General features: G+C 39.0%; 1 protein-coding gene across 11 annotated transcripts in view; it reads left to right on the plus strand.

Moving 5' to 3' along the window:
• Positions 1-13,725, plus strand: part of LOC101175009 (electrogenic sodium bicarbonate cotransporter 1) — a 38,715-nt gene that overhangs the window by 15,445 nt on the left and 9,545 nt on the right. For 7 of the 11 annotated variants that reach the window (XM_078955959.1, XM_023960590.2, XM_078955960.1 and 4 more), the window contains exons 7-14: positions 1,173-1,249; positions 2,069-2,226; positions 2,304-2,391; positions 5,108-5,262; positions 8,256-8,381; positions 8,644-8,818; positions 9,933-10,066; positions 11,759-12,021. In XM_078955959.1, coding sequence (XP_078812085.1) covers positions 1,173-1,249; positions 2,069-2,226; positions 2,304-2,391; positions 5,108-5,262; positions 8,256-8,381; positions 8,644-8,818; positions 9,933-10,066; positions 11,759-12,021 — 1,176 coding nt within the window. Of the gene's footprint in view, positions 1-639; positions 736-1,172; positions 1,250-2,068; positions 2,227-2,303; positions 2,392-5,107; positions 5,263-8,255; positions 8,382-8,643; positions 8,819-9,932; positions 10,067-11,758; positions 12,022-13,725 lie in introns of all 11 variants that reach the window. The other 4 variants (XM_023960586.2, XM_023960585.2, XM_023960587.2 and 1 more) reach the window with 1 other exon arrangement.

Raw genomic sequence — 13,725 nt, forward strand, 5'->3', positions numbered from 1 at the left:
GACAATGGAAACAAAGTAATAGACTTTCATTGAAAACTAAACAGCGATTATATTTGCCAGAATCACTATTCTTTTGTGAGACATTTTTTAAATATGCTCTTGGTAATCTTATCATTATTTTTTAACAATAGCAATTTTCCAAGTAATAAACTAGCCAATTAGATGCATCAAAAGTCGGTGGTCTCCCATTGAACGGTTGAAACGGTTGATTGACATGTTCTCTCTGGCCTGCTTTCAAGTGGTAAGGATGTTTCCTCACAACAAGTTTACTCTTGATTGGCGATTTGGTTTCCATAGAAACATTGATTCAGACTGACTTGAACTAATCGCTGCCTAATGGCAAATTTCTGGCTCCAAGATGGTGCCGTCCGTATTGTAAAAAAATAAAAGGCGACTTAATTGACTAATTTTGTTGGAGCTGGTGACATCACACTTGCTCGGTCCAGTTCTCTTATACAGTCAGTGATCTCAGCACTATGATTTCATGGTCTCTAACAAAATCTCTTACTTGACTTTTGCTAACACTTTTTCCTACAACTTCTTTTTTACCTTTTTTCTCCCCCTTTCCCTTTCCTCTTGGATCAATGCTGTCTCTTTCGTCCTGCTATTGGCTGGGGTGGGGGGTGGGGGGCGGCACAGCACGCAGCCCCCTCGACAATCCTGTGCCTTCTTTAACGCCACAAGACTCTCTGGAACCATGTGAGGTCATGAGGAGCTCCAGCGTGGGATACCTTTGTAAGTGAGGTCACTGCCCTCCAGCTTCAAGGCATGTGTGGAGTTTGTGAATGGGGGCAAAAAAGTTCAGAGACCACAAACTGGAAACCACGTGTTGCAACAGTCTTCAGCTTTTTTTCTTGTCTGCTATCTAAAGTAGCATGCAATGTGTTTTTAAATTTTTTTTTTACGTCACTGCACATTACAGTGGGTCAGTCAGTGGGATTACTAATTGGGGTGTCAAAGTTTACACCCTCAATCGGTTGCCAGGAATTGCCTAAGCGTGTGTCAGCAACAGATGTCTCTTTGGACAGCCTGAATGAATGAGCGCCTGGCATTAACCCTAAAGCTTAGCACATTTAGTTGACACTTCTAGCTTTTGTTATTCCTCCTTTCTCCCCCTCCAAAAAAATATCGTCATTTGCTGTTGAGGTAAACTGGGTCTCCCCTCTCTGCAGGTAGTCCAACCCCCTCGCACCGGAACCTCACCTCCAACAGTTTGAGCGATTTCTCAGACAAACCGGAGAAGGATCAGGTATTGCTGCACCCATTTTTACAGCAAAAAACAGATTTTCCCTAATGTCTGTCCTGCAGTTTATCTCACCGGTATCACTCCAAAAGGAACAGCCTATTCAGATAAGAACTTCAAAGAAGCCATTAAACTGTAAGATCTCTTAAAGAAGCGGCGGCCTTCAAATCGTAACACTATAGTTAATCATTTCCTGCACGTTTGTTTACGCCGGTTATATGAATTCATTTTTAAAATGTCTCTTCTATGGAGGCTAAAAATGTCTGACCCCTTTGGGCAGTGACACGAGACTCCGTGATGTCTCGTGGTGTCTGATACTGGGATACTCTCAGGTTCGTGAATCAGGCCTGTTGTGACAAATCCAGCAGACACTCAGACAGATCCCTTTCTTTCTTTGAGATGTTTCTGAGCGCCGTAGCAGCGTTGGAGCATACAGCATTCCATTTTTAGGGGGCTGAGCCTGCTATCAAATCGTGCTAATCCTTCCAGCATTGCAGAAAATCTGAGGAATTCTTTTCACATTGTCTCTCCTTGCTGTGTGGGCTATCTTTTTATTTTATTTTTTTTATTGAGTTCAGAAAGAACACAATGTAGACTTTAGATATGCGCTGCAATAAAGTGTGTCGATTAGATGGCACGAAGTTCAGCTGTGGTTTAGCACATAATTAGAGGACAGGGCAGGAACTGCCTCTTTCTCTGTGCTTGTCCAAAACAGTCAGACTCACTTAAATATATTCTTTTCTATAAAACTCTGATTTTTAACACGTTGTAATCTGAACACTGTGACCTGAAACCTTTTCTTCTCTGCTGCCGCCATCCTAACAGCTGAAGAATAAGTTCATGAAGAAGCTGCCCAGAGATGCTGAGGCATCCAACGTGCTGGTTGGCGAGGTGGATTTCCTGGAAGCACCGTTTGTGGCGTTTGTTCGCCTGCAGCAGGCCGTCATGTTTGGAGCACTCACTGAAGTACCTGTGCCCACAAGGTAGCATATTATTCTGGAACAATTTGTGCTGCAAAACACCAACTCCTCATTTCTGACAATCAGTTTTTGTTCTATAGATTTCTCTTTATCCTATTGGGCCCCAAAGGAAAAGCAAAGTCTTATCGAGAGGTTGGAAGAGCCATTGCTACTCTGATGTCGGATGAGGTCAGTTCTTATGTGAAAAGCCTCTGTTTAATTGTTTTCCAAATGGTAATCTCTGTGCAGTGAAATAATATTGTAGATTTTGCTTTTGGAAGGATTCTGATTTAGATTTTTATTTTTTTTAGTGTCATCCACATAAGGTGCCCAGCCCACATGGACTTACAAAGAGACAAACAATAGACAGACAGGTTTTCCATCATTTTAAATAAAAGGTCTTTGGGCGTTCCCAAGCTTTCAACAAAAAACTTGCCGTTGGAAACACATTAACAAACGTCTCAATCTTTCTTCATCTCACATATCAAACAAATAGAAACCAGAGAACAATTCACTTCTCAGATAGTGATAGATGGGACAATAAAGCAAAAAATGGCTTTCATTTTCTGTTTCATTTAGGTGACAGAGGGTACAAACACGGTTCTCCTGTGGGACAGAAGAGAAAATGTGGAAAATTTGGTTGTTCTGAAAGATTTGTTGAATCTTTAAGTTATACTGTTGTTGAGTATTTTATTGACTTAGTATTTACTACAATAAAGATAAGCTAATGGATATTACGAAGTTGACAACATAAAATTGGGAAGTTTAATCTTTTTATCAACCGTAAATTTTAAATTTGTTTTGTCTAATGTATAGATTTGATAAAGGCATCATTAAAAACTGTAGGTTAGGTTCCAACGATAAAGTCTCTGAATTAATACTCTGTATACAGAGGTTCATTCACTCAGCTACATGTCTTTTCCATTAAACATGCTCCCCTGCGAGCAAAGGTGGGATGATTGCCAGTGATGACAATATCTGTATACATTTGTGGAGATGGGGTTAACTTAAAAGACTATGATAAGGCGTAGCTTGAAGCGATGTCATCACGAGAAGACGGTAAAACTAAGCAATAACGATCTTTCAATTTGACAAGCTAATTGTGATTGATTGGTTTTATGTGTCATGCACACAGTTCCCACTGGCACACAAAGCTACGTTTCAGTACAACCCTTGGGTTATTAGCCTAGATTTGCTATCAAAACCTGTTTGATGATTACAGAGCAGATGACTTTTCAAATTAAAATTCAGCATCTGGCTCAAAACTGTACGGCTGGATAGCTCCAATACAGCTCCCCATTTTGTTGCAGCGGAAGTTTGAGGGATTGTGAGCTAGCGGGAGATCATTTTGATAGATTGGTGGGGTTGCTCAGCACCAAACATCCCACCAACAACTCAAGGCTGAATTTCTAATGAACCACTGCTGCTCTGCAAAAACTATGTCCTAGAAAACAATTTTTTTTTTAAATTTTGGCTAAAATAATAGATCAAAAGATGATTGGCGGGGGACTCTAAATCAAAGGCTAAATGGATAATAATTAATTAAAATTCAAAAATTCTGTGACAAGTAACCAAAAGACTGCAATCAAATTTTGAGCTTAGTTTTCGATGAAGACATGCACTTGGTGACGGTTGAGAGCAATGACTACCTTTTAACACAAATAAACCTCCCAACAGTACCACCGTATGTAACGGCATCAATCTTTAGATGGTTGAAGCTGCAGAGAAAAAACAAACGCAGAAAGTTTCTTTATAGAAATAGGAAAAGGTCGAGTTATAAACTGGAAGAAGTATTTGTTTGTATCTTGTCAGGAATGCAAAGTGCAGAAAGATGTTCAGTGAATCACTGGACAAAGCAATGTAGTCCAACAGCAGCGCAACCAAGGGTTTTGCTCGGGGCGACTAAGGTAAACATTAACTAGGCCTTATCAAAAGGAAAATTTAACTGTAGCCTTAATGATGATAAGGGGGTCTGTCTTCAAACCCGCCCCTTGAAATGAAGGACAAGCTCTGAGTGGTAGCTGTGTAAACAAAAATGTGTTGCTCTTTTTGTAGTACAGTTGGTTACCACAGCTGCCTACAAGCACAGTAACACATTACTATCAGCTCAAAATGGTAAATGAGCAAAGATGCAGTACTCTGACTGAAACTCAGTCCCCCTTCAGCCTGAATAAAAATGAAAAACCTCATGGAAAAATGTTGCTGTCACTCGTAGTTTTAGCTTTTTTAGATGATGCACCAGCGTCTGAAGTGGTTTAGTACCAGTTGTATCCCATTTTGCCAGGTAAAACTATGCAAAGTAGTGTGGTGACTGTACGGAAATCTGCTGTTTTTGATGGATTTTTAGATCGTCTCAAGAACATGGGAGCAAACGGGTCGGGAGATGTTTCAGTTATTCATCACTGGAATGTAATTTAACGTTTCTGTCAGCAGTTGAAGCCAAAAAATTCTCTGGATTGAAACTTCCGTTTTAAATAAACGTGCACATTTTGGTTTGTTTTACGTTTCTTGTATTTGGACCCTAGAATGTTCTCTGTTCTGCCTGGAGCATTGCTCAAAAGCAAATTTTCCCACAGAACTCGGCTCTTCCATCAAATTGCACATTAACAGAATATCCTCAAGTTAAACTTTACCCTCGTGGCTCTCCAGGAACCGTGTTAGTGATACTGGCTTGTCACGTGTTTGGGGTTTTCACCGATCACCTCGTGCTTCTCTGTGCCTTTGACGACAGAAGGATACAGAAAGACAAACTCAAGAGTTACATAATGGCATATTTGGGTCTTGGAAATTTTGGGAGGTCATGCTTTTTTGATTTGCCTCTCTTTTCTTTTGTAGTCTAGATAAATCAAGGAGGAGCTCCATTATTATAATTAAAGAGGCTTCTCGCGTTGCTTTTTGCCTGCAGGTCTTCCATGACATTGCTTACAAAGCAAAGGACAGACAGGACCTGTTGGCTGGAATCGACGAATTTCTGGATGAAGTGATCGTCCTGCCTCCCGGCGAATGGGACCCTGACATCAGGATTGAGCCACCCAAGTCCCTGCCCTCCTCAGACAAAAGGTCTGCTGTAATCCACGGCATAATCCAAATAAACAAAGTCATCAGTGTATTAATGTCCCTTATGTCTCATGGCCTTCATCCCTAAACTAAATCTCCTGTGCTTAGTGTTAGAGTTAAAACTGTTCAACATTTGAGAAAAAACTTACTCACAAATTATTCTTCAGCTTTTATTATTTCATCATTATTAAAGGTGGGCTTTTTTCTTGTCTTAAAGTAAATGTGGAAAAATATTTCAAACAAAGCATGTTCATCACAGACCTTTTACAGAAATGTGCTAGCAAAACACACACTTTCTATTTTTTTCAGCAGACTCCTGGCCAATAAAAAAAATTGCTCCATTTAGGTAGTAGCTTTCAGCTGTCTTTCATGAAAAGTTGTGAACAAAGCTTCCACTGCTGTCTGTCATAAAGAACTTTACAGCCAAAGTTATATTTCACGATCATCGTCATAAATCTAAAAGTTGTTTTCACCTTTCAGGAAATGCAATTAGAATTTCCATGAGGTGAAAACGCAGTTCATACTCTTTGCTGTGCTATGTGGCCTCCTTGGCTTAATCATAGTCCATGAGTTTTCCTGACATCAGGGGCTCAAACAATCAGTCATTTGAACAGGGTAGGATGGAAGGCTTTGTCATAATAGTAACGCAGTGAACTTGGGTTTTGATTTTCACACCATCTAATACAATTGGCAACACTTGACCTAAAAACCTCCCCACAAAAATCCTAATGGCTTTGTTTTTATTGTTTAGCTGAAACTGGACTTGGAATGTCAGCAAACTGACCTGAAAAGTTTGGGTTAAGCCAGAAGTCGTGCAACACCAAATAAGGCCACAAGAATGCTGACTTAAGCAAGTGTGTCACATTGGAGAGCAAAGCAAATCCTAACTTTGTCAGATGTTAAAGTACTCTCAAAAACCAAAAACTAAATGTATATATATAAAAATATAATAGAAAAAAAAATCACATTTTCTTTTGGGGTTCTTTTAGCTTTATGATTGAGTTATCTGTCTTAAAGACTAATTTCACAGACAATTGAAAATGGATTTCTTCCTCAATATCTTTCAAATGGTCTTAGTGTTATTTTTAATGTGTAGAAACGGCACATTTAAATTTTTAGTTTAATTTAATGTTTTACACAAACTTTTATTTTAGCAACAATTCTATCTGAAAAATAGTATCGCATAAAAAATGACAAAACATTAATTTTTTGAAAGGCAAATTGAATTTAAAGTTCTTATAAAATGTACAGATATATACTTTTTTCAATTGACTTATTGTTTTTATGTTTGTCCTACCATTTATTTTAAACACTGAACTTATTTAGTATAAATTTGCATTGTATGTCTGTCTTGCTGTCTTGTCTTGCCCATATACACCCTCCGGTAATGCCCCCTGCACCCTGTCCACTAATTTAGCAGTATCCCACTTTGCTTAAAAGCTGTTGCTTTACGGAAGGGGAAATGTCCATAGTAACCATACAATGTTGTTCATGTAATGAGCTGGTGAATCTGTTTACCAATTTTCAGGCTTTTTCATTAAAGTAATTATTCCCTTTTCCCATAGCAACCAGTGTTTATGCTTACTACGCCGATTGTTAATGAGATATTTCAGGATATGTGAGTTATGTAAACTATAACTTAAATTTAATAAACTTAGTATTAAAGGGATAAAGTACAAGTAAGTCATAACCTAGTGTTCAGGTACTACTAGCTTTGCATGTCTGCCCCTAAAACTTTATTTAGAAAGCGTTTTTTAAGCCTAAGTAACACAAAGTGCTTTACAGAATGAGACAATATTCAAAGTTAAATACCAACAGCAAAACAGAATCTTTAACATAAGAAAGAAAAAAATATGTAAAACGCACTCAAACCCACCAATCTCGATCGGAAAGAAATTTTGATCCGAACGAGTCTGTTCGGGCCAAATTATTCCGAATGGCGTGTTTACATTTTTTTTCTGATCAGGCGTTCATTCAGATTACTTTCGTCCATGTAAATGCAGCGTGGTAATCAGAAATGTTGCACATTCCCAGATTTATCAAATAGCTAAACTATTTAAATATTTTACTTCAGGCTTGTCAAAAGCTTGGCCCGTGGGCAAAATGCAGGCTGCATGAGAATTTCTACCAGCCTGCATGCTCCTGTCATAAAGTCAATAAAATGCCGCCCCCAGCACTTTCTAAAAACCGTAATTTCTTGACTGTGATTGGCTAAATTAAATCATAAGCCATTTTAAATCTGTGGCAATATTACTGCACAACCCTTTGTAGTTCAATTCTGAATTTTGACTGTAAATAAAAAAAATAAAAGTTGACAGCAAGGGCTGCCTCTTCGAGGACAAGTGGAAATTGGAGTACTTTTTCAGTGAGATACAAAAATACAAAATACAAAAAAACTATTTCTGCCTAAAATGCCAAGAGATTGACTGTTTTAAAGACAAGATTAGACATGCTAAAATATGGAGTTCACAATCATTTAGGTGAAATTGTTTGCTTTTCTCTTCTACTACTACTACTTCTACTTAAAGATATTAAACATATGCCATTGCAATACACTTTCGTTCAATTGTTCGTTTGCATTTAGTGTTAATATAAGTGCTCAAACATTGTCAGGCCAAATGTTGGCCCTTACACATTTTGATCCCACCAAATCTGACCCTATTTGAAAAAAGTTTGGACACCCCTGCTTTACTTTAATGCTACCCTAACATGGAGCTATGAATTATGAAGTAATGAATTGTGAATTAACTAGTTGAATGACAGTATATTTGTTTATTTGGTAAAACCTTTTTAGGTATTTGATCTCATTTTTAATGCTTTGATAAATCCTCCACAAAAGGAGCAGCTATCAAATTTTCTGCAGAGAGGCTGAATACTTGCCCTGCTGGGGGTGTTCAGGAACCTCCCCTAGTTGCTCTGAACTCTTTAGGAATAACATACAGAAGTTTTTTTTTATTATGTTTCAACTTATGTAACTTTTTCTTTTTTTTTTTAAGGAAAAACATGTATGCTGGATTAGACGCGCCTCAGATGAACGGCGACACGCCTCACGACACGGGGAACGGAGGAGGTGGCGGCGGGGGAGGCCACGAAGTCGGAGAGGAGCTCCAGTGGACAAAAAAGTAGGAAAATTTTGATGTTTCATAAAATCACGTCCTTCAGTATAAGTTTAAGTTTAATTAGGCTCTATCATGTCTGTATCAGTAAAGGTATGTGATGCTTGAACAAAGAAAGAGCATTTAGGCAGGAATTCTTCCATTAATAAAAACATTTTTCTTTAAAGAACAAGAATGTCTTGGCTGAAATTCTTTTAAAAGCTTCCTTTTCTTTATGAAACGTTTAAAACGGTTTAACTTAAATTGTAAACGGATGTGTTTCTTAAAGGTTTTGTGGGGGTCTTGTCCTCGACGTAAAGAGGAAACTGCCATTCTTCGCCAGCGACTTTGTTGATGCGCTCCACATCCAGTCTCTGTCTGCCATTCTGTTCATTTATCTGGGCACCGTCACCAACGCCATCACGTTTGGAGGCTTGCTTGGAGACGCGACGGAAAACATGCAGGTAAAGCCCCGCCCTCCACCAACAGTCTGCGTTTTAAAGCTGTCTGTCAGAAACGAAAGACTTTGATTATTCTGAATGGATTTCTAAAAGTCCAAATCTGAGCAGTGCCGTGGGGCAAAAGTAATGCAACTCACTGATTAATTATTACAAAAACACATTTGCCCTCCAGAGGCTCAAACGTAACTGCCATTACACTGATTTACAGCTAGTTTAGTGATAGTTAACTTTAATGGCCTTTCATTATAATAAAACATAAGATCTGAAGATAAACAAAATCCCTTTACAGAGGTGAAAGAAAATTCCCTGCGCTCAAAAACATCAAAAGAAATCAGCCCCGTCATGTTGGAAGGTCTTCCAAGGCCGAATCGCACGTCACTCTGTGAAAGCTCCAGATTTGCAGGGGAGATCAGAGCAGAGTTATCTGGACTTTTTATCTGTTGTAAGTGCAACAATGTGATCAAACAGGCTACATCTCAGTGATATGAAAGTGTCCCTGACATTTCACGAAAGGGTGAAGAAACTCTTGTGCACAGCGCTGAGGGGAGGGGGGGGCACTGTGACACTGCAAAATTGCTGTGGAGTTCCTGAAGGGGTGAATCTGAGTCGCGTTCACGGTTTCCATCCCTCCATGTTAACTTAATAAGGAGTCCTCAGCTGATAAGCCATGCTAATTTAGAGCTTAGAGGCTCATTCTGGATCCATCTGTTGTCCCAACTGTTGATTCCCATTTGCAGATCTTTTCCTAACTAATAATAAACAGTTGAAGCTGCGCTCACTCTGGAGGCTGTGTGAGCCAACCGGCGGTTCTTTCTGTCGCACACACACACACACCCACCCTCCATGCAGGGATTTGCCCCTTGCTGTAAATAACCTCAGATCCAGATTACTCAGCCGCTGGAGCCTCAGCACGGCTTCTGAATGACGGCTATCAATCCCGGATCACTCCTCCTCTCTCACTTCCCTCCCAACAGGTCTGATGGGTTTGAAGAACAAAACCTTTTCATGACTTATGAGGGAAAACTCCACAGACAGTGGCGTGAAGTTTACTTTAGATTAGGCACACTCTTTCGAGGAAGTTTGGCCTGCTTGTGTGACGGGTTTTTATGGGTTACAGGGAGTGCTGGAAAGTTTCCTGGGAACGGCGCTGGCCGGAGCGGTGTTCTGCCTGCTGGCGGGTCAGCCGCTGACGATTCTCAGCAGCACAGGCCCGGTGCTCGTCTTTGAACGCCTCCTTTTCACTTTCAGCAGGTGAGCAGCTTCCCGTCCAGGCCATCCCTCGCATGACCTGAAGCGATGGGGTAAGGCTGAGGCTTGATGGGTATTTATAGGCTGCAGTCTTTTCTTATAAGACAGGTGCCAGCGAGAAAATTAACTCTCATTTTAAAGTCAAATTTAACACGTAATCAGCAAAAGCATCCAAACAAAAAATATTTGTATATTATGATCATATATATTTAAATGTCATTTTTTTCATGAAATTCAAATATTTCCTTAAGGTAAAAGCAGTTTTCACATTGAACTGAAACTTTTTAATTAAGGTAAATCATTTTCTGTTGCTAAATCAGTAATAAACAGTTTTTTTAACTCATGTTGAATCACAAAATCACGGCAATAAAGGTGGGAAAAAAAGACATAGAATGAACACTTCCTGTTGCAGAAGCTTCTGTTCCATCTCCAAAACTTGAAGACCATTACTCACATAATTAAAATTTTCTGGAATGTGTGCTGCGGAAATAAAACTAATGCAGCAGTTTTTAAAATTAACATCAAATGATTCCAATGATTAGTAAATTGCTAATTTTAATATAAAATAAATCCTTGATGTGTGTATTTGGACACATAGATAACTCAACAAAGTTTCAGATTTATTTGGAAATTCATTTTTAACAGAGTCAGAAAGGTTTGGACCGCCTGTTCCTCCCTTTTTATAGTCATTTTTCAGTCTTTCCCCCTGTTTTTTAAAGTCCAACCCCAATCATGTTTTTAATCTATTTTCAAAGTGTTTTAAGTGGTATTTTAATTATGATTATGCCTTTTTTTAAATTAAAAACAAAACAAAACTATCACTTTATAGTTTCTGCAGAACAGCAGGAGTTCATCAGAAAATTGCTTCAGAGCTGTGTTTGGGACCGTTGGAGGGGGCGTCCCGCTATCTTACAGCCCCTCACACCCCCAACCTAACATTACTGGTGCAACAAAAACGGCGAGCAGCATCTGAATGGAGCAGGGAGCTCGTGACGTTCCCAGAATAATTCCGACGTCACAAATTCGATCTTTTTGAAATTGCATTTTTTTCATCTACTCCTGTTTCATAGCAATTTAATTGCAGACACTGAATTTTAAGCCTAATTTTTATACATGTCCTCCATCACCTGAAGATGCTACAAGAACATGTTAAAACACAATTTCCATCACAGTGGATCTTTATTTGAGTCAGAATCCAAATTATTTGCGTCAAATGTGCAAAAAAAAGAGCCAATTAGTGATTCATCAGCTCTGCATAAGCATCTGAACTCTAGATCTTTTGTTTTGTCTTATAGAGACATCTAATTAATCATTTACCACTAAGTGGATTTTTTTCATTCTGCATGCCGAGCATAAGAGATAAATCTGTCTCTGCAGAAAAAAGGGAGCAGGAGTAGAAAGTGGATGTTTCTCTGTAAGCAAGACTTTGTTCATGTATGTTCTCTTTCCTCCCTGTGCCAGTCTAACATTACCATACACCATGCTGATTATGTTCCGCTCTGAATTATTCAGTCTTAATTAAACAATGTGAGTGAAGGATGTGGTGGCGTCTGAACGTTTCCAAGCTCTAAGTCAACAGCTGATTCTGACTGATGTACAGCTAAAAAACCTCACTTGTTTCAAGACAGACGTTTTGTCATTCTTGTAGAAATGGATATCCTGATGTCTGACTTTGTGTCCTCTATCCTTCTTCAGAGACAATGACTTTGACTACCTTGAGTTCCGGCTGTGGATCGGCCTGTGGTCGGGTATATTCTGTCTGGTGCTGGTCGCCACGGACGCCAGCTTCCTGGTGCAATATTTTACCCGTTTCACAGAGGAGGGCTTCTCGGCTCTCATCAGCTTCATCTTTATTTATGACGCTTTCAAGAAGATGATCAAACTGGCGCACCACAACCCGATCAACGCGAATTTCAACAGCGATCTCGTCACCCAGTACGACTGCCGCTGCATCCCTGGTACGTCTCAGATGAGAAAACTTGACCTTTTTTTCTTCTTCTTGCCTGATTGTTTTGAGCCGACATTGATAGCAGATAGTCACATTTGGCTCTGCTCAATTTAGCAGGACTTAAGTGTGTTTGCAGTAGAAATAACAAATGATACAGAGATGTGTCAGCCTGTAGATACCACTGTTTACTTTCCCAATAACCCTATCAGAATGAGTGCAGCAACTAATGGGGCAGATCTCAGATCAACATGTTCTAAAAGTGCCGATATGATGGACTTTCTCTGTTTGCACCACGGACATAAAAATGTGACGTGGTGGACGCTTTATGCGGCTGCTACAGAATAGGTCTGTATGATTCCTCTAAAGCTTATCAGGGCCATAAAACCAGAGCTTCATTCACATTTCTTATCTCTCTGGTTTTGGACACAAACACACAGAACTCTTTTAATGTTTCAAACGTAGTTGAGTTAACAGTCGTTACGAAACGTTTGTAAACTTGTCTGTAAAATTTTGTGAATTTGTGAATCTGCCAGCACAGTTCACTTAGCTCTTAGATTTGTTTGTGCTAGCTCTCTTCAGGTCTCTCAGCAGCATTTTATTGTGGTTTTTCTGGACCTTCATCCCCTAAAAACTAAAATCCCATCTTTTGTGACTCATTCTTTTCAAAGTTTTATGTCCTTGTTTTGCTAGCTTAATATTTGCAATCAGACTTCTGTTATTTTTGAAATTAATAGTTATCTCTGTCAGTATTAGGAGTTGTATAAAACACTCCAGGTCATCACTCTACCACAGACATGTTTATCATGAGAAGTGGTTTTGCTGCAAGGCCAAAAATGTCATTGTCTTAGATTCAACTGTCCATACAGAAGACGCTTTTCGTAATTACCTGAAGTCCTTCTGTCAGCTGGTTCTGGGCTTAGACATGGACAAGATGTAAACAATGAATATTGGAACCATCAAAACAAATATTGGAACATTGAAAAATGGTGTTTGGAAATGTATTTTCTATTAACTTTTGTTTGGCTTGACTTTCCACCTGAATGACCAGAAAATGTTCAAACCTTTTGAAGAACTGTTGATGATCAATCAGGACTAAGACTAAGAGAACTAAGAGAACTGGACTAAGTGACCCCTCCCCCTTGGCGTTCCAAACAGGAACCGCCCGCAAGAAGCTAAAATTCCATAGACTTCAACAAAGAAATGAAGAGCAATTGACTCAATTTGGCTGGAGCTGGAAGTAAACCATTTTCGATGGATGACCTCACACTCTCTCGATCCAGTTCTCACATACAGTCAATGATCAGGACTGATGATGAGCAACCACTGGCTGAAACTGACACTAATGCAGGAGATTTTCTAACAAATCCTATCAAAATAAAAAGCTTTAAGAGCTACTTCAACGTAGCTTTGAGTACGGAAACCTCCCTTCATTTTCCCGTAAGCTGCATGGTTCCTTGTTGATGCATCATACATGGGTTTGGCGGAAAGAAACACAGATTTTAGAAAGAAGTTTGTTTTTCTTTTTTTGTAAATTTGCAGAGAGCTGACCTGACAGATCTTTAAAAATGTTTTTTTAAGGGACAAGCATAACAGATTTATTAAAAAAGACTGAATTCAAATTTAACCTTTATTCTGAACATTTTTAAACAATTTTAATGAAGAAAATTACATTTTTAGTTTGTTTTTTGTATTACTTTTTCAGTTATTTTAACCC

Source organism: Oryzias latipes, chromosome 12, assembly GCF_053564925.1.
Source record: "Oryzias latipes strain Hd-rR chromosome 12, Olatipes_Hd-rR_3.1".
Taxonomy (NCBI): Eukaryota; Metazoa; Chordata; class Actinopteri; order Beloniformes; family Adrianichthyidae; genus Oryzias; species Oryzias latipes.